The 27,402-nt window shown below is 47.6% G+C and overlaps 1 protein-coding gene across 1 annotated transcript in view; it reads right to left on the bottom strand.

Annotated features, from left to right (window-relative positions):
• Window positions 1-216: 216 nt before the first annotated feature.
• Window positions 217-27,402, bottom strand: part of th2 (tyrosine hydroxylase 2) — a 38,271-nt gene continuing 11,085 nt past the window's right edge. The window contains exons 6-12 of the mRNA XM_072484770.1: window positions 25,051-25,196; window positions 24,806-24,941; window positions 23,469-23,538; window positions 18,011-18,067; window positions 11,217-11,312; window positions 9,219-9,352; window positions 217-4,101 (exon numbers count right to left, since the gene is read on the bottom strand). Of these exons, the coding sequence (XP_072340871.1) occupies window positions 3,942-4,101; window positions 9,219-9,352; window positions 11,217-11,312; window positions 18,011-18,067; window positions 23,469-23,538; window positions 24,806-24,941; window positions 25,051-25,196 (799 nt within the window). The 3' untranslated portion in view covers window positions 217-3,941. The remainder of the gene's footprint in view (window positions 4,102-9,218; window positions 9,353-11,216; window positions 11,313-18,010; window positions 18,068-23,468; window positions 23,539-24,805; window positions 24,942-25,050; window positions 25,197-27,402) is intronic.

The following is a 27,402-nucleotide window of genomic DNA, read 5'->3' as shown; positions in this document are numbered from 1 at the left end:
CTCCCTCACACCGCCCCCCAGCCCCTCCCACCACCCCCCACCCGACCCCTCCACCTCTCACCTCCAGCCCCTCCCTCCCCCAGCCCCACCCTCCCCTCAGCCCCTCCCTCTGCCCAGCCCCTCACCCTAGCCCCTCCCTCCCTCCCAGCCCCTCCCTCCCCCCCAGCCCCACCCTCACACCAGCCCCCCCCCCCCCCCCCGGCATGCACACTCCAACGGCTCCTGCGACCCGCCTCCACCACCTGCGGCCGTGCCGTCACTTCTCCGGCGGCCGCCCCACGCTGACCCCTATCACCGCACTGGCCGGCGTCAACCATCACGACTGGTTGACGCCCGAAGAATTGGGGCGGCCCCGGGGCCTGTTGCATTACGCCGGTCCTCGACATTCTCCAAGGCGCGCGGCGCGATTCACGACGACGGGATTTTTGGCGGGCTGGAGAATATCGCGGGGCAACCCGGCAGTGGTTCGGAGAATCCCGTCCCCGATCTCTCAACTTTAGGACCAGGTTTCTCTCTTCTGGGGACTAAGTCCCCACGCCGGCAGGAGAACCGGCACCAACCACTTCGGCGTCAACAGCCCCCGAAAGTGCGGAATTCTCTGCACTTTCGGGGGCTAGGTTGACGCCGGAGGGGCTGGCGCCGCTCCAGCTGGCACCGAAGCGACGGCACGAGTTTGCACATGCGCCGAAGGGCCGTTGTGATCTCGTGCATGCGCGGAACCACCGGCGTGGTTCCACGCACGCACAGACCGGCCGCCGTATTTTGGCGCATGTTTCTCTTCTCCGCGCGGGCCATGGCATAGCCCTACAGGTGCCAGTGTCCCCAAGGAACAAGCCCGCCCGTAGATCGGTGGGCAACGATTTTGGGCCAGTCCACCGTGGAGGCCCCCCCTGGGATCGGATTCCCCCGCGTCCCCCTGAGCACCGTCCCTCCCAACTTAACTGCCAGGTCCCGTCGGTACCTGGAGGTGGAGGTGTGGGCTTCGGTAGGGTGCTCTTTCCAAGAGCCGGTGCAAACTCGATGGGCCGAATGGCCCCCTTCTGCACTGTAACTTCTATGGTACGTGAGTTGAGTGATTCATGCCGGCAGGACTGGCCAAAAACGGACGGCCGCTCGGCCCATTGGGGCCCGGAGAATCGCCAAGGGGGGCCGCTGCCAACGGCCCCCGACCAGCGTGGCAGGAATCCCACCCCTGCCCAAAGAATGGCGCCAGAGAATACGGCAGCCGGCCTCGGGGTGGCGGGGCAGGATTCGCGCCGCCCCCCCCCACCCCCGGGGATTCTCCTGCGGGGGGTTGGAGAATCCAGCTCTAGGTGTCTTAAATGTTCTTTCTGTCCCGATTCCCTGGTGATCTGGGGCGAAATTCTCCCGAAACGGCGCGATGTCCGCCGACTGGACCCCAAAACGGCGCCAATCAGACGGGCATCGCGCCGCCCCAAAGGTGCGGAATGCTCCGCATCTTTGGGGGCCGAGGCCCAACATTGAGGGGCGAGGCCGGCGCCGGAGGAATTTCTGCCCCGCCAGCTGGCGGAAACGGCCTTTGTTGCGCCGCCAGCTGGCGCGGAAATGACATCTCCGGGTGGCGCATGCGCGGGAGCGTCAGCGGCCGCTGACAGTTTCCCATGCATGCGCAGTGGAGGGAGTCTCTTCCGCCTCCGCCATGGTGGAGACCGTGGCGGAGGCGGAAGGGAAAGAGTGCCCCCACGGCACAGGCCCGCCCGCGGATCGGTGGGCCCCGATCGCGGGCCAGGCCACCGTGGGGACACCCCCCGGCCCAGATCGCCCCGCGCCCCCCCCCCCCAGGACCCCGGAGCCTGCCCGCGCCGCCTTGTCCTGCCGTTCAAAAGGTGGTTTAATCCACGCCGGCGGGACAGGCAATTTATCGGCGGGACTTCAGCCCATCCGGGCCGGAGAATCCAGCGGGGGGGCCCGCCAACCGGCGCGGCCCGATTCCCGCCCCCGCCGAATATCCGGTGCCAGAGACTTCGGCAACCGGCGGGGGTGGGAATGACGCCCCTGAATTGTATCTTGTTCCTTAGAAAGCTTGCATATGTGCAACTCCTTTGTCCTGTCCAGCTTCTCCTGGCACAGGTAAGAGCTGTTCACTCCCCAATGTCCTTTCACTAAGTTCCCACAAATCCAACTAAAACTAAAACTTAAAAGCTCCTCTACCTTACAAAGACCCGGGGCGGGATTCTCCGACCCCCCACCGGGTGGGAGAATCACCGGGGGTCGGCGTGAGTCCCGCCCCTGCTGTCCTCCTAATTCTCCCGCCCCCCAAAGATTACCCCAGCATGAGTCATGCCGCCCGCCTCAGAGAATGGCAGGGACCGGCGCGACTCAATGGGCCCCAGGGCTGACCGAATTCTCCGGCCCGCAATGGGCCAAAGTCCCGCCCATTCTTTGCCAGTCCCGCCGGCGTAAATTAGAGTAGGTCCCTTACCAGCGGTACCTGGCGGTGCGGGCGGGCTCCGGGATTCTTGGCGGGTCGTGGGGGGATCTGGCCCCGGGAGGTTCCCCCACAGTGGCCTGGCCCGCGGTCGGGGCCCACTGATCCGTGGGCGGGCCTGTGTCATGGGGGCACTCTGGAGACATCTTGTGACTCTCGGGGGTGGGTTAGTTGAAAGTGTTACTGGTGAGAATTCGGTCTGAGATAGTCTGTGTGCCAGGGAGGGTTCCAGTGGCCATTTCCTTTGTTCAGGGCGAGCTTTATTATTCCCCTGATTCCTCTGCTGTGGAGCTGGGCTTCTAAGGAGTGCACTGAGGAATGCCAACGCCTGGTGGGCCGATGATGGGGAATGACCACGCCCACCACTGCTGGGTAAGAAGAGTTTCCAGAGGGGCTGGCTGGGTGGGCTGCCGCATGACCAGGAGCACTCAGACCATTTTCAGGATACTGTGAGCAGTCAGCAGTCTCAACAGCCTGGAGCCTGTAAGTTGCAGCTAGGGGGTGGGTTGAAACGAAATTATGCAGCAATGGGGCTCTTAGCCAGGTCACCCCTATCCAGAGGGGGACACCCCGAGTCCACGCACTTGCCACCAAGTAATTTTCCGCTACTCCCTGAGGTCCAGGCATACGCCCACCAGTAAAGCTAAAATGTTGGAAAATCTTTCTGACCTCCTTGCTCCCCTTCAACGGCCATTGTGCCTGGGTACCGCTCGTAAATACTTGCACTAATTCACGCCCACATGACTCCAGACTAAGAGGGCTGGAGCATCACAGGAGGAAGGGGGGAGAGGGGGGGGAGCAGGGGAGAAATGGAGCATCAGACTTCCAGCCTGTTAATCATATTTAAATCCAAGCAATTTGCGGTTTTGCATGGTGTCGCTGACGCGGGCCATGTATCTTGCTATTGATGCTGGCGCGGGGACAGGAGCATCAGAAGGGGCGTTTTTACCAACGCTTGTTTTTCCAGCGGATTGGGAAACCTGCTACTGGCAGCGGGCGGCAGAGAATACATCCCATTAAATTAAACCACTTAAAACTATACCTTATTTCTAATATTTACCGATACAAATATAAATCCCATAAAACTACCTTTGTTTTCGGAACATTTTACTATTGCTTTCTTGAAATAAATCTGTGCTGTTATTGATTGCCAGTCGATTTACTGTGTTTTCTAATTATCCAACAAGGAATAAGGGTGGATTATTACTCACCTAAGCGCACATAAATACTAATATACACACACAAATCCTTACACACAAACGCAGCGATTCTTCATGTTTGTTGTACATTGCTGAACTCAAGACAGTTCAGATTTAATCTGAACCGTTTAGGGTCTAATTTCAGGGTTTATATTAAGTTTTATTGGGGTCACACTTTTCCCCGATCACCTTTCACCTCGACAGGCTTTCCACGGAGTTTTCGTCCAGGTCACAGAAGGGGGATCTGGCGGAAAACCTCTTGGAAGTTCAAAGCCCTTGTGGGAAATCTTCTTTTAAGCAAGTTTATCAAGAGCAAAGCAGAGATTTTTCAGCTCATCTGCGACCTGGCGAAGAGCTTTTTTGATCTTGTGTGGTTTGTCCAGTATCTCCACACTGCAGGTCAGTGGATCATAGTGGAGTGAGAAAGACTTCTTGATCTTCGATGCATAATTTCTGTTCGGAAAGAAAAAGGAAAACCAGTGTTACTGACTGAAACAAGGAACTGCATAATAAATCCCCCTTTGTGCATTTTCCTCTCAATAGAATGGTTGCCGTGGATCGTGTCCCAGCCTCTGAGCCAGAGGCTCTGGGTTCAAGTCCCACTTCAGCATTTGATGGCCAAAGAAGGTGTGTTTGTAACATGGTCAGGACGAGTGTTCACCTGCAGAATCCTTCTAACACACACTGAGAGAACGTGACTGGAGAAATAATAATGGGGAACCAGGAAATGGCAAAGGAGTTAAATAAATACTTTGGGCGTCATTCTCCGACCCCCCAGAGGGTCGGAGAATGGCCGTTGGCCGCCGTGAATCCCGCCCCCACCGGTTGCCGAAGTCTCCGGTACCGGATATTTGGCGGGAATCGTGCCGCCCCGGTTGGCGGGCCCCCCCGCTCGATTCTCCGGCCCGGATGGGCCGAAGTCCCGCCGATAAATTGCCTGTCCCGCCGGCGTAAATTAGAGTACCTAATCATCCAAGGTAATTAAGTTCTTGAAAAGTCCCAGAGGATTGGAAAACTGCCCAGGTAACAGCTTATTTAAAAAGGAAGGGAGACAAAAATCAAGTAACAATAGGCCAGTTAGCTTAACATCTGTAATTGGGAAAATGTTAGAGTTCATTATGAAGGATGTTATAGCAGAGCATTTAGAAATACGTAACATAATCAAGCAGAGTCAGCATGGCTTCATGATGGGGCAATCATGCCGGACAAATTTATTAGAATTATTTCAGGTGGTAACGAACAGGATAAATTAAGGGGAACCAGTAGATGTTGGCCAGGATTGTCCATTTGGGAGACTATGGGTGGGATTCTCCACCCCACCTCACCCAGTTTTCTGGTGCGGTGCCCCCCCCGCCAGCAGCGAGATTCTCCACCCCGCCAGCTGCCCAATGGGGTTTCCCATTGTGGGAAATCCCCGGGCTTGGGTGCGCTGCCGGCACAACGGACAATCCCGCCAGCGGAGAATCCAGCTCGATGTTTATGCATGGCGGGGATTACGACAGATTCCATAGTGAATCCTGATATCGGGCTGCCGTTTTGAGTGAGCGGCCCGATAGTGAGGTTCGGTGGTTGGGCCCCCTCTCCCTCGCAACGCAATTCCACCCCCCCACACAGTACTTTCTGGGTCACCGCCCCTCCACCCCACAGGACAAGGGTGACTCAACCCATCCCCCCACCAGAGAGCCCATTACAGAGATCCCCACCAGAGACCCCCCTAAGACAACTCCACCCCACCTGAAAGCCCTCTTTAAAGAGACTTCCACAAGAACCCAACCCCTATAGGAGAGATCCCCATCAGAGACCCTCCATAAGGGAGACCCCCACAAGAAATCCCATAAGACAACCCCTCCACCAGAAATTCCCCACAAGAAAGACCCCCCACCAGAGATCCCCATAAGAGATAGACTCACCAGAGAACCCCCATAAGTCAGACCCCATAAAAGAGACCCCCACCAGAGACCCCCGATAACAGAAACCTCCACCAGAAAGCCCCCATAAGAGACCCTGACCAGAGACCCCATAAGAGAGACTGCCACCAGAGACCCGCCATAAGAGAGATCCCCATAAAAGAGACACCCACCAGAGAACTCCCAAAAGAGAAACCCCCACCAGAGACCCCCCCGATAAGAGAGACCCCACTGCTTTCTGCAGAGAAAAAGAGGAAGTGAGAGCACCTAACTGACTTTGATGTGGTGCAATCATAGCTAGATGTTCATAAACATTGCTGTTAGTTTCACAGCTGCCTACTTGAAATCCACTCAAGCATGAAGGGAAATGAAATTAAACAATCCAGATAGCTGGCTGTGTGCTCAAGCTGTCAATCACAGCTAGTAAAATCAATTTCACATTGATCTGAATGAAAGCATTGCTCGTCAAAGATCTGAGGAGGTTTGAACCCAGCTGATGTGGTTTCCCTTTCTAGGAATTTACAGGTTCATACGTTCATAAGATATAGGAGCAGAATTAGGCCACGGGGCCCATCAAGTTTACTCCCCCATTGTATCATGGCTGATACGTTCCTCATCCGTTACCTACAATGTTACAGACCAAGAGCTGTATGGCAAAATCAGCCAGAGGAGCTCCACCCTAGAACACATGACCTAGGAGCGGGAGTAGGCAATTTAGCCTCCTGAACCTAACACCCTCAATGTGATCATGGCTGATCCCATCCTGGCCTCAACTCCACCATCCTGCCCATTCTCCATAACCCTTCAACCCATTACCAATTAAAAATCTGTCCAACTCCTCTTTAAATTTACTCACTGCCCCTGCATCCACCGCACTCTGGGGTAGCAAATTCCACAGATTGCCAACCCTTTGGGCGAAGTAGTTTTTCCTCAAATCTGTTTATTATGATTATGACCTCTCATTTTAGAATGCTCACAAGAGGAAGCATCTGCTCCACGTCTACTTTACCCATACCGTTTAGCATCTTGTATACCTCAAGTAGCTTTCCCCTCATCCTTCTAAACTCTAAAGAGATCTCTGCCTGGAAGCCCCCGATTACCGAGACCATTGTCTGGAAGCTCCCTCATGAGTGAGGTCCCGTCCTGGAAGCCCCCTATTTCAAAGACCCCTGCTTGGAAGCCCCCTATTTCAAAGACCCCTGCCTGGAAGTCCCCAATTACAAAGACCCCTGCCTGGAAGCCCCCATAATAGAGATCCCTGCCTGGAAGCCCCCATAATAGAGTCCCCTGCCTGGAAGCCCTCTATTACAGAGACACCTGCCTGGAAGCCCTCCATTACAGAGGTGACTGCCTAGAAGCCCCCATGAGAGATACCCCTGCCTGGAAGCCCCCATAAGAGAGACCTCTGCTTGGAAGCCCTCTATTACAGAGTCCCCTGCCTGGATGCCCTCCATTACAGAGATCCCTGCCTGGAAGCCCTCCATTACAGAGACCGCTGCCTGGAAGCCCTCCATTACAGAGACCCCTGCCTGGAAACCCTCCATAAGAGAGACCTCTGTCTGGAAGCCCTCCATTACAGAGACCTCTGCCTGGAAGCCCTCCATTACAGAGACACCTGCCTGGAAGCTCTCCATTACACAGACCCCTGCCTGGATGGCCTCGATTATAGAGACACCTGCCTGGAAGCCCACCATTGAGATCCCTGCCTGGAAGCCCTCCATTACAGAAACCCCTGCCTGGAAGTCCTCCATTACAGAGACCCCTGCTGGAAGCCCTCCATTACAGAGGCTCCTGCCTGGAAGCCCTCCATTACAGAGACCCCTGTCTGGAAGCCCTCCATTACAAAGACCCCTGCTGGAAGCCTTCCATTACAGAGACTCCTGCCTGGAAGCTCTCCATTACAGAGACCCCTGTCTGGAAGCCCTCCATTACAACGACCCATACCTGGAAGCCTTCCATTACCAAGACCCCAGTCTGGAAGCTAGAGAGGTGTCCAGACACAGACAGTGCCAAAAAGCACTGCTTGACAAAACGTATCTGTGCAATACACGTGGCTCAGGCAGAAGAAGCAGGAGAGGTTCCTGGCCATTCATGTGATGGTAAGAACACTGCAGCCTCTACCATCCCTGTCCATAGCTCCAGAATACAACATGCATGTTACCATGGCAACTCAGACTCTCTGATTGAACCATAATAAGCCACCACCACCACCAGAATGGTTGCACTGGACACACCCCTACCACAGGTGAGGGTGACATTGGGAGGAGAAAGCTGAGGCATCATAATATGGTGTCAGCTGTGGGCTGCGCTCTCACTACAGAAGCTCGAGCACACACTCCAGGTTGAGACCCTCAGCATGGTTCCTGAAGGGGAGTCCTTAAATTATGGCCCCAACTAGTGGACAATAAGAGATTCTATCCCACTGTTCCGAAGAAGAGTAAAGGAGTTATCCCTCGTGTCCTCACCAATAGCTAATCATTTAAGCATTGTTGTTTATGGGAGCTTGCTGCGCTCAAAACTCTGACCATATTTCCTATGTCACAACAAGGACAACACTTCAAAAGTACTTCACAGGTTTCAAAGCACTTTGGGATGTCCTGAGGTTGTGAAAGGAGTTAAAGAAATGCAAATTTTCTTCATTGAGTATGAGATAATCAGTAAATCAGTAAAGGGCAGCACGGTCGCATTGTGCATAGCACAATTGCTTCACAGCTCCAGGGTCCCAGGTTCGATTCCGGCTTGGGTCACTGTCTGTGCGGACTCTGCACATCCTCCCTGTGTGTGCGTGGGTTTCCTCCGGGTGCTCCGGTTTCCTCCCACAGTCCAAAGATGTGCAGGTTAGGTGGATTGGCCATGATAAATTGCCCTTGGTGTCCAAAATTGCCCTTAGTGTTGGGTGCGGTTACTGGGTTATGGGGATAGGGTGGAGGTGTTGACCTTGGGTAGGGTGCTCTTTCCAAGAGCCGGTGCAGACTCGATGGGCCGAATGGCCTCCTTCTGCACTGTAAATTCTATGATTAAAAAAAAATGTAAGAGGAAAAGGTGGTGTAATGTTTGGGTGTGGTCCTTCAATCAGAATATCAATGGAACTCTCAGAAAGATTCTAGCCTAGGAATGTTAATCCATCTTTTTCAGATGTTGGCTGACCTGCTGTATATTTTCAGCATTATTTACTTTTATTCCAATCTGTATCCTTATCCCTATAGGATCAAGAGAAGGTCCCTCGAGTTTGTTCTGTCATTCAATTAGATCTGGCTGATCTGCATCTTAACTCCATTTACCCATCCTGTTTCCATAGCCTTTAAGAAACTCAACTGAACAAAATCTGTGAAACTTAATCTTGAACATTTTCAATTGATTCCCAGCAGCTGCAGCCTATTGAGGGAGAAAGTTCCAGATTGTGCGAAGAGGTGCTCCTGACATCACCCCGGAATGGCCTGGCTCTACTTCTACCCCCCTTGTTCTGGATAAAATGATTAAATACTTTTATTCGGCTACTGAAAGTGTTGCTTGATCTTTATCTGTATGGAGCACTGTGACTGAATTCAAAAGAACTTAATTTCTATTTTTGCCTACATGTTAAAATATAGTGCTCCCCTATTCTTAATTACCATTAGTTCAAAGGTTTGTGTGAAAACTGTGGGATTTGATCTGTTTTCTTACCTGAGTTTGGATTTTGCATCTTCAAAACTCTCTGACACAAAGTAGACTGGCTGGAAAGTTTGATCTTGATAGGTTTGCATCGCTGTGACATCAGGATCGAAAGCTTTGTATTGTGGTTCACCTGATAAGGAATACTGTATAGAACAGAAAGTATCATTCAGTCGGTCTTCCATCACAGCAAACATAGGAGTGTGAAACCTACTCATTGTCTAGTACAGGAGGGCATTCTGAAATCAAAACAGAAATTGCCAGAAATACGCAACAGGACTGCAGCATCTGTGGAGAGAGTTAATGTTTTGAGTTGAATATGACCCTTCTTCAGAATAATGGGCGAAATCCTCCGGTGCGATCTTCCGGTCCCGCTAATGCGGTTTCCCGGTGACGTGGGGTGGATTCAATGGGAAATTCCATTGACAGCGGCGGGACCAGTAGATCCGCTGCTGGCCAATGACGGGCTGCCTCCAGCCTCCGAGGAACACGCCTCAGGGAGGCCGGAGAATGCTGTCCGTCATCTCTGTTTCTCTCTTCACAGATGCTGCCCAGACCTGCTGAGTGTTTCTAGCTTTTTCTGTTCTGATTTGAGATTTCCAGCATCCGCAGTATTTAGATTTTCTTTCACTGACTGGCATTCTGTTGGCCTGTTCATCACTAGTGCGAATGTCAAGTGACAAATTCCAATAATATTTAAATGAGGGTCCAGAAATATTAAGACAGGGGCTTGGCCAAAGAGGTGCTTTTTAAAGGGGTGGAGAGAGAATAAGAAGTGGAGAGAGGGAAAGAAAGAACCTACGGCTTTGTGCAAAACTATTTGAGAGTGAGTAGGCAACCAGTTTTATCTATCTCACAATTTTTATGAATATGGAAATCATTGCAGTGCAAAACAGGCTGCTGACTCATCATCGTTTACGCAGGCAGCCAACCTATCACAACGGTTATGCTATTGCATGAATAATCCAGAGACTTTGGCTAATAATCCACAGACGTGAGTTCAAATCCAATCATGGCAGCTGCTGAATGTAAATTCAGTGAATTAAATAAATCTGGAATAAAAAGCTAGTCTCAGCAATGGTGACCACTAGATTGTTGTAAAATCCCATCTTGCTCATTAATATCCTTGAGGGAAGGAAGTTTGCCGCCCTTACCAGGTCTGTCCAGTGATTTCTGACCCACAACTTAAAAAGCCACTCAGTTGTTATGAAGGGGCTTCCCACCACCCTCTCAAGGGCAATTAGGGATGGGCAATAAATTCTAGTCTTGCTAATGACTACCATGTTAGGGTGGCACAATGGCTCTTATGCCTCACAGCGCCAGGAACTCAGGTTTGATTCCTGCCTTCCCATGTCTGCGTGGGTTTCCTCCGGGTGTTCCAGTTTCCTCCCACAGTTCAAAGATGTGGAGGTTAGGTGGATTGACCATGATAAATTGCCCCTTAGTGTTCAAAGATGCGTAGGTTACGTGGGGTTGCAGGGATAGTGCGGGAGAATGGGCCTTGGTAGGGTGCTCTTTCAGAGGGTCGGTGCAGACTCGATAGGCCAAATGACCTCCTTCTGCACTGTAATAATTCTATGGTTCTAATTCTATTGTATTAGATAAAGCTCTATTTTTTAAAGTGAAATTATGGGACGGTTAGCTCAGTTGGCTAGATGGCTAGTGTGTGGTGCAGAATGGTGCCAACCGTGTAGGTTTTGATTCTTGTTCCCACTGCGGTAGACTTGGGAACCTGCCTCATCACCCAGTCCCTGAGAGTGGAAGGCAATAGCAAACCACCACTGAAAGAAACCTGTCAAGGAACAATTCAGCGTGATGCATCAGCAGACAATGAGCCAAGGACCTGCATTCAGGCAGAGCACCCATGAATGAATAGGGAAACTGCAGGCACATTTGTGAAAAATGTATTGGAGCTGTGCATCCAAAAGCAAACAGTGTAAATTGTTCTCTCTGTACGTTTACAACTCTTTTTGTATTTCCTATTGAATTATTCAATTATTGAGTTCTTACCATCAGCTCTCCATATGAAGAAAGCAATCCAGCTCCAGAAGCTTTCAGGACTCCATTCTGTTTACAGAGCCCGAATTCTATTGTGAACCAGTAAAGCTATGTAAACAAACAACAAATTATACGAGGATCATAGGATTCACCCCCTCAAACCTGTTCTACCATTCAATTAAATTGTGGTTAATCTATATATTAACTCCATTTTATTGGTGCTTTAGAAATGACACCAAATTTGTGTTGTTAGTTTGGTGTGTGGTTGCTTATTTTGATAATATGTATAATACAAATGCCTCAATAAAATATTTTTCAAAAAACAAATGACACCAAATTATAGATGGTTATGAATATGAATTTATATTTCAGTGTAGGAGGTATAAATTCCAGTATGCATCCAATAGGTAGCATTGACAAATCCTTTTTATTCAGGAAGTGGTAAAATCCGAGAGTTGGGTACCATATATGTCAGGCAACAGCAGTATTTGCACAATACACAATCAGTAATACTAACTGTAACGGAGTCTTTGTGTCTTTCCTGAAATGCATTGCCAAGAATTTCCCACAATATTCCAGCTGAGGTTTAACCAGTGTTTAACAAAGTTCAAATCAAAGAGATCATAGAGCATCGAACATAAAGTGCAGAAGGAGGCCATTCGGCCCATCGAATATGCACCGACCCACTTAAGCCCTCACTTTCATCCTATCCCCATAACCCAACAACCCAACCTAACCTTTTTGGTCACTAACGGCAATTTATCATGTCCATTCCACCTAACCTGCATGTCTTTGCACTGTGGGAGGAAACCGGAGCACCTGGAGGAAACCCACGCAGACACGGGGAGAACGTGCAGACTCCGCACAGACAGTAACCCAGCAGGGAATCAAACCTGGGACCCTGGCGCTGTGAAGCCACAGTGCTAGCCACTTGTGCTACCGTGCTGCCTTTTCATGCCAGAGTTCTATAATTCGAGGGATGTGCAATGCTGACCTCACCAGCAATTCCCACATTCTGTGAATGAATTTTAAAAAAATACTGGTTAGGCCTTAGCTGGGAGGATTGTGCTCAATTTGGACACAAAACTTCAAGGAGCATGTAAGGGCTTCAGAAAAAGTACAGAGGTTTACCAGAATGTTACCAGAGATGAAAGAATTCAGTAATGAATTGAGATTGGAAATGTTAGAACTGTTTTCCTTGGAACGGATTAAGTTAAGAGGTGATTTAATGGAGGATTTCAAATATAATTAGATAGCAATATCAAAACTGTAAGAGCATATACTATCATGATCTCAGTAATAGGTACAAAATGATGGACATGTGACAATAAACAAATCCAATCCAATCCAATCCATAGCTTTAACAGAGATAACCATCTATGAAAGTTATGCCACGCTATCCAAGACTCACAAAGCAGGAACTGTGAAAGCATAGCGGCACAGTGGTTAGCACTGCTGCCTCAAGCTCTAGGGTCCTGGGTTCAATCCCGGCCTCGCGTGACTGTCTGTGTGGAGTTTGCATTTTCTCCCCGTGTCTGAGTGGGTTTCCTTCGGGTGCTCCAGTTTCTTCCCACAGTCCAAAGATGTGCAGGTTAGGTGGATTGGCCATGATAAATTGCGCCTTAGTATCCAAAAAGGTTAGGTGGGATTACTGGTTTATGGGAGGTGTGGGCTTAAGTAGAGTGCTTTTTCCAAGGGCTGGTGCAGACTCGATGGGCCGAATGGCCTCCTTCTGCACTGTAAGTTCTATGATTTTATGAAACAGTGTCCGATGAGGGAGAAACAACAAAAATTAATAGACTGTGGAAACTATAAGGATCTGGAAATGGTGTTGTCTTGTGGAATATTGATGTATGCCATGAATCAGTACCAATATATCAAAATTAGGATTCCCGGATTGGTGTCCTGCCCACCAAGATAAAGAGACTATACCATCGACAGACTAAAACATTGTTCGGCCAAGTGGTAGAGAATGACAGGGAAAAGAGATGCAATGTACAGTACAGGAATGACTACTGTTAACACTTCAAACCTGCAAAATCTGAATGAAAAATGTAATTCTTTAACAAGGCAACTGAAAAGTATGTCAGGAAAATTAAACAAAAACGTTAATCAAAATATCTAAGGAAAGGAAAAAAAAAAGCTAATGATTGAGACCAGAATTAGAATCACGGGCGTCATTCTCCGACCCCCCAGCGGGTCGGAGAATGGCCGTTGGCCGCCGTGAATCCCACCCCCGCCGGTTGCCGAAGTCTCTGGTACCGGATATTCGGCGGGGGCGGGAATCGGGCCTCGCCGGTTGGCGGGCCCCCCCGCTGGATTCTCCGGCCCGGATGGGCCGAAGTCCCGCTGATAAATTGCCTGTCCCGCCGGCGTAAATTAGAGTACCTATTTACCGGCGGGACAAGGCGGCGTGGGCGGGCTCCGGGGTCCTGGGAGGGGCGCGGGCCGATCTGACCCTGGGGGGTGCCCCCACGGCGGCCAGGCCCACGATCGGGGCCCACCGATCCGCGGGCGGGCCTGTGCCGTGGGAGCACTCTTTCCCTTCCGCCTCCGCAACGGTCTCCACCATGGCGGAGGCGGAAGAGACTCTCCCCACTGCACATGCGCGGGAAACTGTCAGCAGCCGTTGACGCTCCCGCGCATGCGCCGCCCCGACATGTCATTTCCGCGCCAGCTGGCGGGGCAACAAAGGCCGTTTCCGCCAGCTGGCGGGGCGGAAATCCCTCCGGCGCCGGCCTAGCCCCTCAATGTTGGGGCTCGGCCCCCAAAGATGCGGAGCATTCCGCACCTTTGGGCAGCGCGATGCCCGTCTGATTGGCGCCGTTTTGGGCGCCAGTCGGCGGACATCGCGGCGTTTGGGGAGAATTTCGGCCCACATTCTTCGCAATATTTATGGAGGTTGGATGATAGAACAATTGAGGGAAAGTTTGAAAGAAGTGAATAAAGAATTAGTTTGGAAAGGGAACTAAAATTAATTTAATTTGATATGCTGTGAGTTTCTGTTTAAAAAAATTCTGTCTGTGGAAAAAAGCATTTTTGCAACCAAGGCCAAGTAGGCTATGTTTGACGGCGATGCCTCAGCCTATTCCAAAACAAAAAGATAAGGCAGCTTTGCCAGCAATCCAATTTGAGTCTTCCAAAATGTTGGAGTTGTAAAAAAGTCAGTTAAAAACCTGTTTCACCAAATATCTCTTTAACTTTGATTAAGTAGCAAAAATTGGAAATTAAAATTGGTTATAAAAAAGAATAGAAAACAAAAGACATGAAATTCGAGTAAAATAGGAAGGAATAGAACAAAATAAGTTTTTAACTTATATAAAGGGATGTAATGGCGTGCTAAGTTTCCCCGCCTACTCTCCCCCCCTTTAGGTTCGTAGAAAAATTAATCTTTTCAGCGGACAGCTGATTTGTTCTAAATTGCCTGGAAAATTGCATGTCTATGATTATATATTGATCTATGTTAATTTATATAAGGCTTAATTGTAAATTTGTGGGAATTCAACAAGACCGGTTAAATGTGAAATTTTAAGCATAGTTCAGAGGAATTTGGAACAAACGTGAGAATTATATTATGTTTGTCACATCCCCCTAGATAAGGAACAAAACATTAGTAGGAACTATGCTGGACCAATGTCAGCAAGTCAGCAAAATGTTAATCGCTCTATATCCAATATACCGCTCCAATCAAGCCAAATGTTATCATAGAATTTACAGTGCAGAAGGAGGCCATTCGGCCCATCAAGTCTGCATCGGCTCTTTGAAAGAGCACCCTACCCAAGCCCACACCTCCACCCTATCCCCATAACCCAGTAACCCCACCCAACACTAAGGGCAATTTTGGACACTAAGGGCAATTTATCATGGCCAATACACCTAACCTGCACACCTTTGGACTGTGGGAGGAAACTGGAGCACCCGGAGGAAACCCACGCAGACACGGGGAGAACGTGCAGACTCCGCACAGACAGTGACCCAAGCCGGGAATCGAACCTGGAACCCTGGAGCTGTGAAGCAATTGTGCTAACCACTATGCTACCATGCTGCCCATGATTCAATGTGATTCAAGACAAATGAGAATATAACTTGTACTCTAGAAGTTCGAACCCGAAACACAGAGATCACAAGGGTTGCACATGTGGATAATGGAGAATATTTTGTTATCACCTCACTGAAGAGATATTGGTATGGGACCAGAATCTGCCCTGATGAGAAACCCACATTTTGCATGAAACCCCAGGTTTCAGCTAGAATTGGTAAAATTGAGTTAGTTGATGTCATGGAAGAAATTTAATCTGAATTTAAGGAGTATTGGGAAAAATATATGACAAATATACAATTATTGCCAGAAACCTTTAGATATATTAAAAAGTGCCTTAAATATTCTCATATGACATATCAGTGTTACAAAAAGTAAGTGTAATCAAAACTGATATAAATGAAATTAAATAAACTAATTGGTGGAATGATATGTGGAACTGGGAGAAAATGTTCAGCTTTACCCATGGAAAAGAATTATATTGTATTTAGTAATAATAGCCATGCTTATTATTTTATTGTATCAAACTCATATTATGATTATGTTAAAGCGCTGGAAAGTTAAGATGGAGGAGGTGGAGTTGTTTCTGAAAAAACGGGAATGATTGATGGGAAAATTTTATGCCAATGAATAATTATTTATATATACACATTAATGTAATTGATTTAAATAGTTATAATTAATTGTAACATGGCTTGAGCTTTGGTGTCTGCCTGAAGCTGCTCAAAAACAGCTTCTTCCCTGCTGTTACCAGACTCCTAAACGACCCTCTTATGGACTAACCTGATTAACACTACACCCCTGTATGCTTCACCCAATGCCGGTGTTATGTAGTTACATTGTGTACCTTGTGTTGCCCTATTATGTATTTTCTTTTCTTTTCATGTACTTAATGATCTGTTCAGCTGCTCGCAGAAAAATACTTTTCATGGTACCTTGGTACATGTGACAATAAAGAAAATCCAAATCTAATGGAGAGGGCTGGCTAAGATTCTTTGTGATCCACTTCGCTCAGTGGTTCAAAAGGGGGGGGGGAGAGTGTTGAGTGGGACAATTGCCAACATTAACCGTACGGCATAATGGGAATAGAGGACAATGACTAACATTGTGCCGTAAAGCATGATAGGAAAAGAGGACAATGACTAACATTAAACAAGCAAACGGAGAAAGCTGCAGCTCTTTACAGAATGACTTACATGGGAACCAGGGAAAGGTAACAATAACATTGCAGATAACACCCTTGTTTTTGGAACATGAAGATCAGACTCAAATGCCATCTGGAAACTAAAAGATTGTTTAACTTAAACCTTATAAAATAGCTGGCATCTCCGCGATTCAAGAACGATAACCCCGGGACCAATCGTCGAACGTTTTGACCTGAGTTTGAAGGCTCACAAAGCACACCCCCAGAGAAAACCTGACCAAGTTCTCTCCAACGGGGTAGTATATTTTCATTCACATCGTGAGTCTTGAAACTTATGTAGCTGTTGAAATGAAAACATAGCTTTAATAAGCTTGTATAAATTCAACCAGCAATGAGTATTCAATTCTGTCCGCAATCATCAGTTGAAGCCAGCAGAGGCATCAAGAGTCCTTTGATGAGTGGGAATTGGTAATGCCTTTGAATGTCAAGGAGAGATAGTTAGATTTTCTTTTGTTGAAGATGGTCATTGCCTGGCACCTCTGAGGCATGGATGTTACTGGTCACTTGTCAGCCCAAGCCTGAATGTTGCTGCATTTGGGTATGCACTGTTTCAGTATCTGAGGAATCACAAATAGTATTGAACATTGTACAATCATCGGTGAACATCCCCACTTCTGATTTTATGATGGAGAGGTCATTGATGAAACAGCTGAAGATGATTGAGCCTAGGACACTACCCTGAAGAACACCTGCAATGATGTTCCTGGACTCAGATGATCGACATCGAAACAGCACAACAACCTTCTTTTGTGCGAACCAGTGGACTCGAACCAGTGGAGAGTTGTCCCCCTGAGTCCCATTGACTCCAGTTTTGCTCAGGCTCCCTGATGCCACACTTGGTAAAATGCTGCCTTAATGTCAAGGGCAGTCACTCTCACCTCACCTCTTGAATTCTACTCTTTTGTCTATGTTTGTAATGAGGTCAATAGCTGAGTGGCCCTGGCAGAACACAAACTGATTGTCAGTGAGCAAGTTATCCCCAAGTAAATAAGGCTTGACAGATGTCGACAACACCTTCCATCACTTTACTGATAAGCAACATTTATACCAACAACAGTTCTGGGGCAAGAGTCCCTTAGCAAAAACACTATGCATTTATATAGCACCTTTAACATAGTAAAATGCCAAGGCACTTCACAGGAACCTGAAGAAACAAAATTGGACACAGATCACCTGAGGGGATATTAGGTGAGGTAACAAAAAATGTGGTCAAAGAGGTAGGTTTTAAGGAGCTTCTTAAAGAAGAACAGTAACCCATACTGTAATTGCAACAACAGTAATAAATGATGCGCCAACAGTGCCTAATGGTGATATAAATAAAGCAGATTACGGTATAAGTCAAATACAAAAAGTCAGAATTGAGATGTTTAGGGTACACATTTCAAAACCATTAGCAAACATTATCATCAAATTGAAAAAAGGCTGAAAAATATTTACTTTAGCATTATCTATTCCCTAATAGATATAAATTGGGATTTGTTCTGTTCGTTAAGTCATTTTGATTTTGTTCGATTGAGAGATATTTTAATTCTGTATTGATCATTCTGTTTCTTAATTACTCACTGTTGATAGTTTTTCAATATCTTCATCTGATGCTCCCAGTGAAGCAAGGCCCAGCTCCTACAAACAACAAAAGGTGATCACATTAATATCTGATTATTTTAATGTTCAGCTGCACTTACACTTATAGATGTGCTATTGGTTCAAAGCATGATTGTTATAAGGGTTTACATTCTTCTCCTATTCTGTCTGAATTTGGACAGATATGGATTGAAAATATAAGGAAAAATGGACAGAAGTATTTTACCAACAGTTTCCAGGCACTTCCAAGATGTCCCATTGGAAGCAACAGTAGGCATCTCATACATTGGTCGAAATATGGGTGGTCATATTAAAGGGATGCAGTCATGTAGTAATTATATTACTTAATTAATCATCCAGGAGCCTGGATTAATGATCTAGAGAACATACGGTCAAACCCTATTTGAATTCAATTTAAGAGAAAGCTGCTTTCAGTAAAAGTGACCATGAAGCTATTGGTTTGGTGGAAAAACCTACCTGGTTCACTAATGTCATTTAGCGAAGTAAGCCTGATGTCCTTGCCCAGTCTGAGTCTATATGTGATGACAATCCCACAGTAATGTGGCTGACAGGTAGCTAGCTGCCATCGAAAGCGGCCTAGCAAGTCACCCAGCTGTATAAAACCACTAGAAGACCCATCACCACGTCTCAGATCAGCTGTTTGGATTCCTAAATCAATGCTGCTGATACACAATTTTCCTGTTACGATCTCAATTGATGTTATAATTGGACGGGAAGATCCCAGAATGGAACCCTGGCTCAAGAGACCAGAACTTTTCCTTTTTTCATAAAATGTGGGGGAACAAAATCACAGGACCGCTAATTACTTTTAACAACAAGAAAAAATATCATTTATTAAAATGAAAATTGGATTATGATACAATACTCTTTTACTGTCCCTTAGCTTAACAATTTTTAAAACTTTATTCCTTCATGGGATGTGGGCGTCGCTGGCTGTGCCAGCATTTATTGCCCATCCCTGAGAGTATTTAAGAGTTAGCCACATTGCTGTGGATCTGGAGTCACATGTAGGCCAGACCAGGTAAGGACAACAGACTCCCTTCCCTAAAGGACATTAATGAACCTGATGGATTTTTATGACAATCGACAATAGTTTCATGGTCACTTTTAGACTTTTAATTCCAGATTTTTATTGAATTCAAATTTCACCATCTGCCATGGCGGGATTCAAACCTGGGTCCCCAGATTACTAGTCCAGTGACATTACAACCAGGCCACTGCCTCTGCCTGCACACCGATGTTAAGATTAACCCGGATTACAAAGTACATGTTAAACTACAATGGTCTCATTAACACACAAAGTCCCCTTTAAGCAACAAGATGACTGTGGGAAGACACACTCCTCTCTGAACCCAAGTGAATGCCTGTGGATTTCACCTCAAAACTCCTCTCCCCCAGGATGATTCTTATACCGTGGGCCACTTTGTCTCACTGAACTGCAGCTTTCACGAGAGTGATTTCAAATTCTGCTTTCAAAAGTCACACTTTCAAATCTTCCTTTAAATTATGCTTTTCCTCCGTTGCTTCCTGCAAGTTTTCACTTTCAGGTTTTGCACCTCTCCCTTCAGGTTTCTTTGGTCTTAAAGGCTTTTACACAAACTCCAAGGCCCAGCCACCAATTTCGACAATTCTTTGAAATAATGGGCTAGATTGAAGACTAAGTGCTGACACCGACGTGAGAACAGTGGCATTTTTTAAAACGGCGCAAAAGCTGCACCGATCCTCCGTCTGGTGGGGGGATAGCAGGCACGCAGCATAAAGCCCCTGGCTTTAGCTGCGGATACGGCCAGAGAATTGCCGGGTTCATGCACGGCAGCCGCCTGCAGCAGCCTCAACTTGCAACATGGCGCCGGCTGTGCACGAACCCACCCTGTCAAAAACTGCCCATTTTTACCAGGCTTTCCACCCCTGGGCCATCCCCCACACTGCCCGCAGCCTTGGCCCCCCCTGCCCGCGGATCGGCTCCCACCCGACTGTGGAGGCTCTGGACTCAGTCCTCAGCCGCCACGCCGGGTTCACAAAAATAAATAGGATAAGTGTTCCACGCCACCGGGAACTCGGCCCATTGGGGCGGAGCATGAGGGAGGGCCTCAGGTGGTGTCCTGAGGCCGTTCTGATAGCGTATGCCGTCTTTTTGAGGGGGTGGATTATCGCAAAAGCAGCATTGCCCCCGATTGCATGCAAACAGGGATTCTCCGGCCGATTGCCAAATGCGATTTTGGCGTCAGAGACCAGAGAATCCTGCCTAATGTCTCCCAAACTGTAGTAATTTCTCACAAACTTTAGCACTACTGTAGATATCAAACATTTAGCTCCGTTCTCTCTCCACAGATGCTGTCAGACCTGCTGAATTGTCCAGCAATTTCTGTTCGTGTGTACAATAGAACCACAGTTAGAATTGAAACCAACCCCACACATTCAAACACCTTTGTCCATCATGAATCTTACTACAGATTTTATCCTTCGAGGCACAGAAACATCAAATTAAACCCATTTAAAACTATACCTTATTTCTAATGTTTATCAATACAAATATAAATCCCTTGAAGCTACATTTATTTTCCTAACAATCTTTTTAAAAATTGTTTCAAATAATGGGACTATTTTCATAAAATAGATGCTCTACAATTGTTGCCACAACAATGCAGAATTTTGGGGTATTCAAAATGGAATGGCCTGGAGGGAGTGTAATCGATCTCAGGATAAATTATTTGAAAAAGATACTCATGTTCAATTACCCTGGAGAAAATTACATTGTGGTTGGGTTCAGTGAGTCATTTCAGAGATTTTTCAGAGCCATTGCTGGGATTTTCCTCCCTGCCGATGCTGGCTCACCAACAGGCAGAAATTGTTTGGTGAGTCCATCCATATATATATTGGCAGCGAGAAAGTGGCTGGGATTGGGGTGAGTAACAGGGGCAAGTAGGTGTCCTGCACTGATCTGCTTGTGCTTACTGTTAGTCAATGGGAAGACTCTCTTTGTTTCTGGGAGTGGAATGAAGTGAGACTAGAAATATAGGGAATACATTTTGTATTAACATTGAGGATGTGATGTTAATGGTGCCTTAATGATCACTTCTACTGGAGATAGAAGTGCTAATCTTACAGTTTTGATGTTAATAATCTGTAATGATGGACATAATACAGTTAACACATCCAGAGTAACATGTTGTTACATGAATGGAGCTAATATTTTGTATGTGGAAGTATTTGAAAAAAAAACTGAACTTGCGTTTAAAGAGCAACTTTACACCATTAAATATGTCAAAGCCCTTCTCGACACTTTGAATGTTTTAATGCAGGCACACGTGTCAGTTAAATTCTGTACTCCAAGCTCCCATGTGCCGCAATTAGATAAATAACTATACAGTTTGTTTTAGTGACCTGGCTGAGATGTAACTGTTGACATAGTATTGTGGTCAACGAGGAGTCCCGAAAAGGAGAGTCAAAAATAGTTTATTTCCTACTCACACTAGGAAATACAATAACAAAGTAACAGTCCAAGTCCCAGCTGGGATCATCCTGAGATGCCGGTTCCTTCCTGGGCCGACTTTTATCTTGGGGAATTAATGGGCCCACTGTTGGGCCTCAACCCATCTGCAGGAGAGCTCGTACTCCACGAGCCCAATGGGGAGATCAATCGAGTCGTCCCCATGGGTCCCGTGTGGGTTTTAACACTTCAAGACTGGGAGAACTCTCTCGCCCTTCATTGAATAATGCCTTGGCATCTTTGACATCCATCTGAGAGAACAGACAGTACCTCAGTTCAAGATCTCAGCGAAAAGACAGGAGCAGAAAGTGCAGCACTCTTGAAATTCAGAAATGCCAGGTTTGATTAAATCTTAGAATCAGACATCTCTGGAGTGTAGCTTGAACCCATAGATTCATTTTTTAAAATGTAATTTTATTTACATTTTTCCAATTAAGGGGCAATGTAGTGTGGCCAACCCACCTATGCTGCACATCTTTGGGTTGTGCGGGTGAGACCCACACAGACACGGGGAGAATGTGGAAACTTCACATGGACAGTACTCAATGAATGGCAGGACACCAGGAAGCTCAGTGGAGCAGAGGAGTCTTGGGGTACTTGTCCACAGTTCCCTGAAGTTGGCAGGACAATAGAATAGTTAAGAAGGCATATGGGACCCTTGCCTTTGTGGTGGTGTGCATCAATGTAAATGCATGTAGGCTAGCTAGACACTAGAGGGAGCACCAGAAACATCACACACACACACTCAACCAATAGATCAGTTAGATAGGACGCGACCAATAGACATTCACGATACACAAGGAGGTGACACAACCACAGGGGGGCATTACACCAACCCATATATAAAGGACACCACACACATGATCTGCCTCTTTCCAGTGGAGACAGTCAGTGAGTACAGACACAGGGTTGATTCAATATCACTCCCGCCACGTGGATTGCAGCAGCTGGTTAGTCAGTCTGGGTAGCTATAGTAGGATTAGCAGTCATGTTGAACCCAAGTAATAGAAGTGTAAATAGTTTAATAAACGTGTTGAAGTTATCTCCACGTCTGAACCTTCCTTTGTCAAGTGCACCACAAGGAAGCCACTTATGTTACACCTGCAACATAACAAATCAGCCTTTATCAGTAATGACATAGATTATGAGAGCAGGAGGTTATGTTGGAGCTGCACAGGACTTTGGTAAGGCCACAGCTGGAGTACTGTGTTCAATTCTGGTCACTGTACTATTGAAAGGATGTGATTGCACCAAAGGAGGTGCAGAGGAGATTCGCCAGGATGTTGCCTGGGATGGAGCATTTTAGAAGTTGGGTAAACTCAGGGTATTTTCTTTGGAGCAGAGAAGGCTGAGAGGGAACCAGATTGTGGTGTATAAGACTACGACGGGCATGGACAGGGTGGATAGAAAGCAACTGCTCTTCTTAGTTGAATGATCAATAACAAAAGGAGTATAATTTTAAGGTGAAAGGCAGGAGATTTAGAGGGGATCGGAGGAAAATATTTTTCACCGAGAGGGTGGTGGGAATCTGGAATGCACTGCCGAGGAAGGCAGATGAGACAGAAGACCTCACAATCTTTAAAAAGGTGACGACTTGAAATGTCATAACATTCAAGGCTATGGGCCAAGTGCTGTTAAGTGGGATTAGTGTCGATTAGAGTAGTGTTTTGCAGGTGCAGGCTTGATGGGTCAAAAGATCTCTTCTGTACTGTATGATTTTATGTAGTTCACTTGTGCATCAATTTTAAAATTCTCACCCTTGATTTCAAATATCTCCGTGATCTTGGACCCTCCCGATCTCTGTTATCTCCTCCAGCCCCACAACCCTCCAAGATATTTGGGTTTGAAAATTCTGGTTTCTTGATTTCCTGATTTTAATCAGGATTTTAATTAGAACCTTAAATAGAGTGTGAGATTGTGAGACTTTACCTGTGAGAATTGTGCAAACTGTTTGTCTGCCAACATAGGAATGTGTCCCAATAATTCATGACAGCAGTCACTGTAAAGAAGAATGACAGTGTCACTAATCATTTTCATTTATTTTATAAGCAGCTTCTCAGATCTGACCATCTTACCTGACTGCCCATCACACCTGACTGCCCATCACACCTGACTGCCCATCACACCTGGCTGACCATCGCACCTGGCTGACTGTCATCATTCCTGGCTGATGGTTCACTCTTAATTGACCATCACTCCTGGCTGGCCATCATTCCTGACAGGCCATCATTTCTGGGTGACCATCACACCTGGCTGACCATCGCACCTGGCTGACTGTCATCATTCCTGGCTGATGGTTCACTCTTAATTGACCATCACTCCTGGCTGGCCATCATTCCTGACAGGCCATCATTTCTGGGTGACCATCACACCTGACTGACCATCACTCCTGGCTGACAACCCACTCCTGGCTGACCATCATTCCTGGCTGACAACCCAGTCCTGGCTGACAACCCACTCCAAGCTGACTATCACTCTTGACTGACCATCACTCCTGCTGCCAACCCACTCCTGACTGACAACCCACTGTTGGATGACCATCAGTCCTGGATGACCATAATTCCTGACTGACCACCATTCCTGGATGACAACTCAGCTCTGACTGACCATCACATCTGACTGACCATCATTCCTAGCTGACAATCCACTCCATACTGATCATCATTCCTGACAGACCATCACCTCTGACTGACCATCACTCAGTGTGCTAAACCAGCCCCTTACTCACAGGGGCGGCACAGTGGTGCAGTTGCACCGAGAACCCGGGTTCGATCCCAGCCCTGGGTCACTGTCTATGTGGAGTTTGCACATGCTCCCCGTGTCTGCGTGGGTCTCACCTCCACAACCCAAAGATGTGCAGTGTAGGTGGATTGGCCACGCTAAATTGCCACTTAATTAAATAAAAAAAGAATTGGGTAATTTAAATTTTAGAGAAAAACACAAATAGCACACACAAAAATGTACACATATACACAGTCGCACGCACACACATAAATGCATTCAAATACACAGAGAATATGCACGCACATGCACAGAAATTACACATGCACATAAGCATGTTCTCACATACATGCACATATATGCACACAGAGTACACACACTTAACAAATACTTACACATATTGGCTCACCTACACACATGTACGAACACATGAATGCAGACATGAATACACGGATGGACACCTACACGCACACACAATCACTGCACTCAGACACACGCACGTACACATGCGCACACACACCCACGCACACAGATATTAGGCTCACGGTTCAGGAGAGTGCATTGGTGATGATGAGTGACGGATGTACTGAGTGCATTGAAAAACTCGGAATGCCAGGCTGGATAAGAAATCTCTGGGTGATAGGAGACCAGCAATAGGGCGCAGGTGAAAACCTGTCCTCTCTAGAAAATGAAAGCAAAAAGTCAGAGTGGTCAGGGAGTTGGATTAACTTTATTGCTTCACAATCACTGTCAAAACAGGCCGAAAGCTCCAATGAGATGTAACACTTGCCTTTCAAGAAACTGGAGACATCTTGAAGTTGAGGGATATTGTCCGCCCGATAGCCACAGTCTTTCTCCAGAATGTGGAAGGCATCCAGAAATTGCTTGCAGGCATGACTTGGGTACAAGGTAGACAACTTAATGTAGACCTCCTTCCTGGCATAACAAGCACATAGATTATCAGAAGCATATTATAATTCATTCTCAGGATTTTGGCATGGCCAAAAAGCCCAGCATTCATTGTCCATGATTACAAAGCCACTGCAATGGACAATAAAGAGTCAACCGTGTTGATGTGGGTCAGAGGTGGTAAGGACTGCAGGTTTCCTTCCCTAAAGAACATTAGTGAACCAGATGGGTTTGTACAACAACTTTATGGTTACCTTTACTGGTGCCAGATGTTTGTTTCCAGAACTTTTAAAACTGAGTTCAAAGTCTCAAACTGTCAGATTGAGTTTTCAGAATTTTTCACCCAGTGACAGAACCACTGCAATACCACACCCCTTTCATTAACCAAGACATTTAGAAATATACTCAGGTCTCTATAAAAACTGAAAATACAAAATGGGATGAACTTTCTGACAATAAAATTACCAAATATGAAGCGCCTTGAAAAATAAATCTGCAATTAGATTGCAATCAAATGGATAGATTTCCATATTCAAATCAATGCCTTAATAAGAACAAAGAATAGGAGGTGGGGTAGGCCATTCGGCCCCTTAGAGTGGTTTCACAACCATTGGATTTCTCAAAACACTTTACAGCCAATTAAGAATTTTTGAAGTGTTGTTATACAAAGAAATATACACAAAAATGCTCAAAATACACAGGGTGTTGTCAATACGCAAACCAAGCACATGTTATATTCAGGATGGCAACCAACATCAAAGGAAGCTCCTACCAGAATTCTTAACCTGTCTATTTCCTTTCACGATATTGACAGGGCTGCTGAAAATTTCCATTATTTTTGCATTTATTTCAGAATTTCAGAGTGGTAGTATGTATTAGGGGTCATGTGGGACTGGAAGCCCTAATGTCATTGGCTGACAGATCCCGGGTCCTGGTTGGCCGTTGACCTCTAGCTCCGCCCTGAAGGCGGAGTATAAGAAGCCGGAGTCCTCCCCCGCAGGCCATTCTACTATCGAGCTGCGGGGGAACAGACATGCTTAATAAAGCCTCATCGACTTCACTCTATTCGTCTCTCGGAGTCTTTGTGCGCTACAATTTATTAAGCGTGCCTAAAAAGGACTATGGAGCTCAGGATCATCCCGGAATGCCTGAGGATCAGCCCCCACGCAGTGAACGTGGCAGCAGCCTTCAAGCACTGGCAGACTTGTTTCGAGGCCTACCTCAGAACGGCCACCGGCCGGGTCACAGAAGACCAAAAACTACAGGTCCTGCACTCGAGGTTAAGCACGGAGATTTTCTTCCTCATCGAAGACGCGGACGATTTTCAGACGGCGTTCGCAGCACTGAAAAGCCTCTATGTCCGCCCAGTTAACCAAATCTACGCTCGCTACCAGCTCGCGACGAGACGGCAAAGTCCCGGAGAATCGATTGACGAATTCTACGCCGCGCTGCTGATTTTGGGACGAGCCTGCAGCTGCCCTTCGGTGAACGCAAATGAACACACGGACATGTTAATGCGCGATGCTTTTGTGGCAGGTATGAATTCCTCCCAAATCCGCCAAAGACTTCTAGAAAAAGAGTCGCTAGGACTCTCAGAGGCACGGGCCCTAGCAGCCTCCCTAGACGTGGCCGCGCGGAATACCCGCGCCTACGGCCCCGACCGCGCGGCAGCCCATTGGGCTCCGTACGTACCCATCGCGACAAACCCACCACCCCCCCCCGGACACCCCACAGGCTTGCGCGGTCCAAACGCCAAGTCGCACCGGGGGTGCCCGCTGCTATTTCTGCGGCCAGGCGAAACACCCCCGGCAGCGCTGCCCGGCCCGCGCAGCAATCTGCAAGAGCTGCGGGAAAAAGGGCCATTTCGCGGTTGTGTGCCGGTCCCGCGAGGTCGCCGCTGTCCCGGGAGAACAGGGAGCCCTGCACGCCGCTTACGCTCCCCAACCCCCCCAGCGCCCCATGTACGACCCGCAGGCGCAGCCACTCTGGGTCCCGACCACCGCGGTCCCGGGAGAACAGGGAGCCCTGCACGCTGCTTACGCTCCCACCCCCCCCCCCCGTCCCCACGTATGACCCGCCGGCGCTACCAATTTGGGTCCCGACCACCGCTGTCCCCAGAGATGAGGGAGCCCCGCGCGGTCCTAACGCTCCCCAACCCCCCCAGCGCCCCATGTGCGACCCGCAGACGCCGCCATTTTGGGTCCCGGCCACCACGAGGGGAGGAAGGGCGCCG

This window comes from Scyliorhinus torazame, chromosome 19 (genome assembly GCF_047496885.1).
Source record: "Scyliorhinus torazame isolate Kashiwa2021f chromosome 19, sScyTor2.1, whole genome shotgun sequence".
Lineage (NCBI taxonomy): Eukaryota > Metazoa > Chordata > Chondrichthyes > Carcharhiniformes > Scyliorhinidae > Scyliorhinus > Scyliorhinus torazame.
The sequence above is the reverse complement of the archived record's forward strand: the minus strand, read 5'-3'. Positions and strand labels throughout refer to the sequence as shown.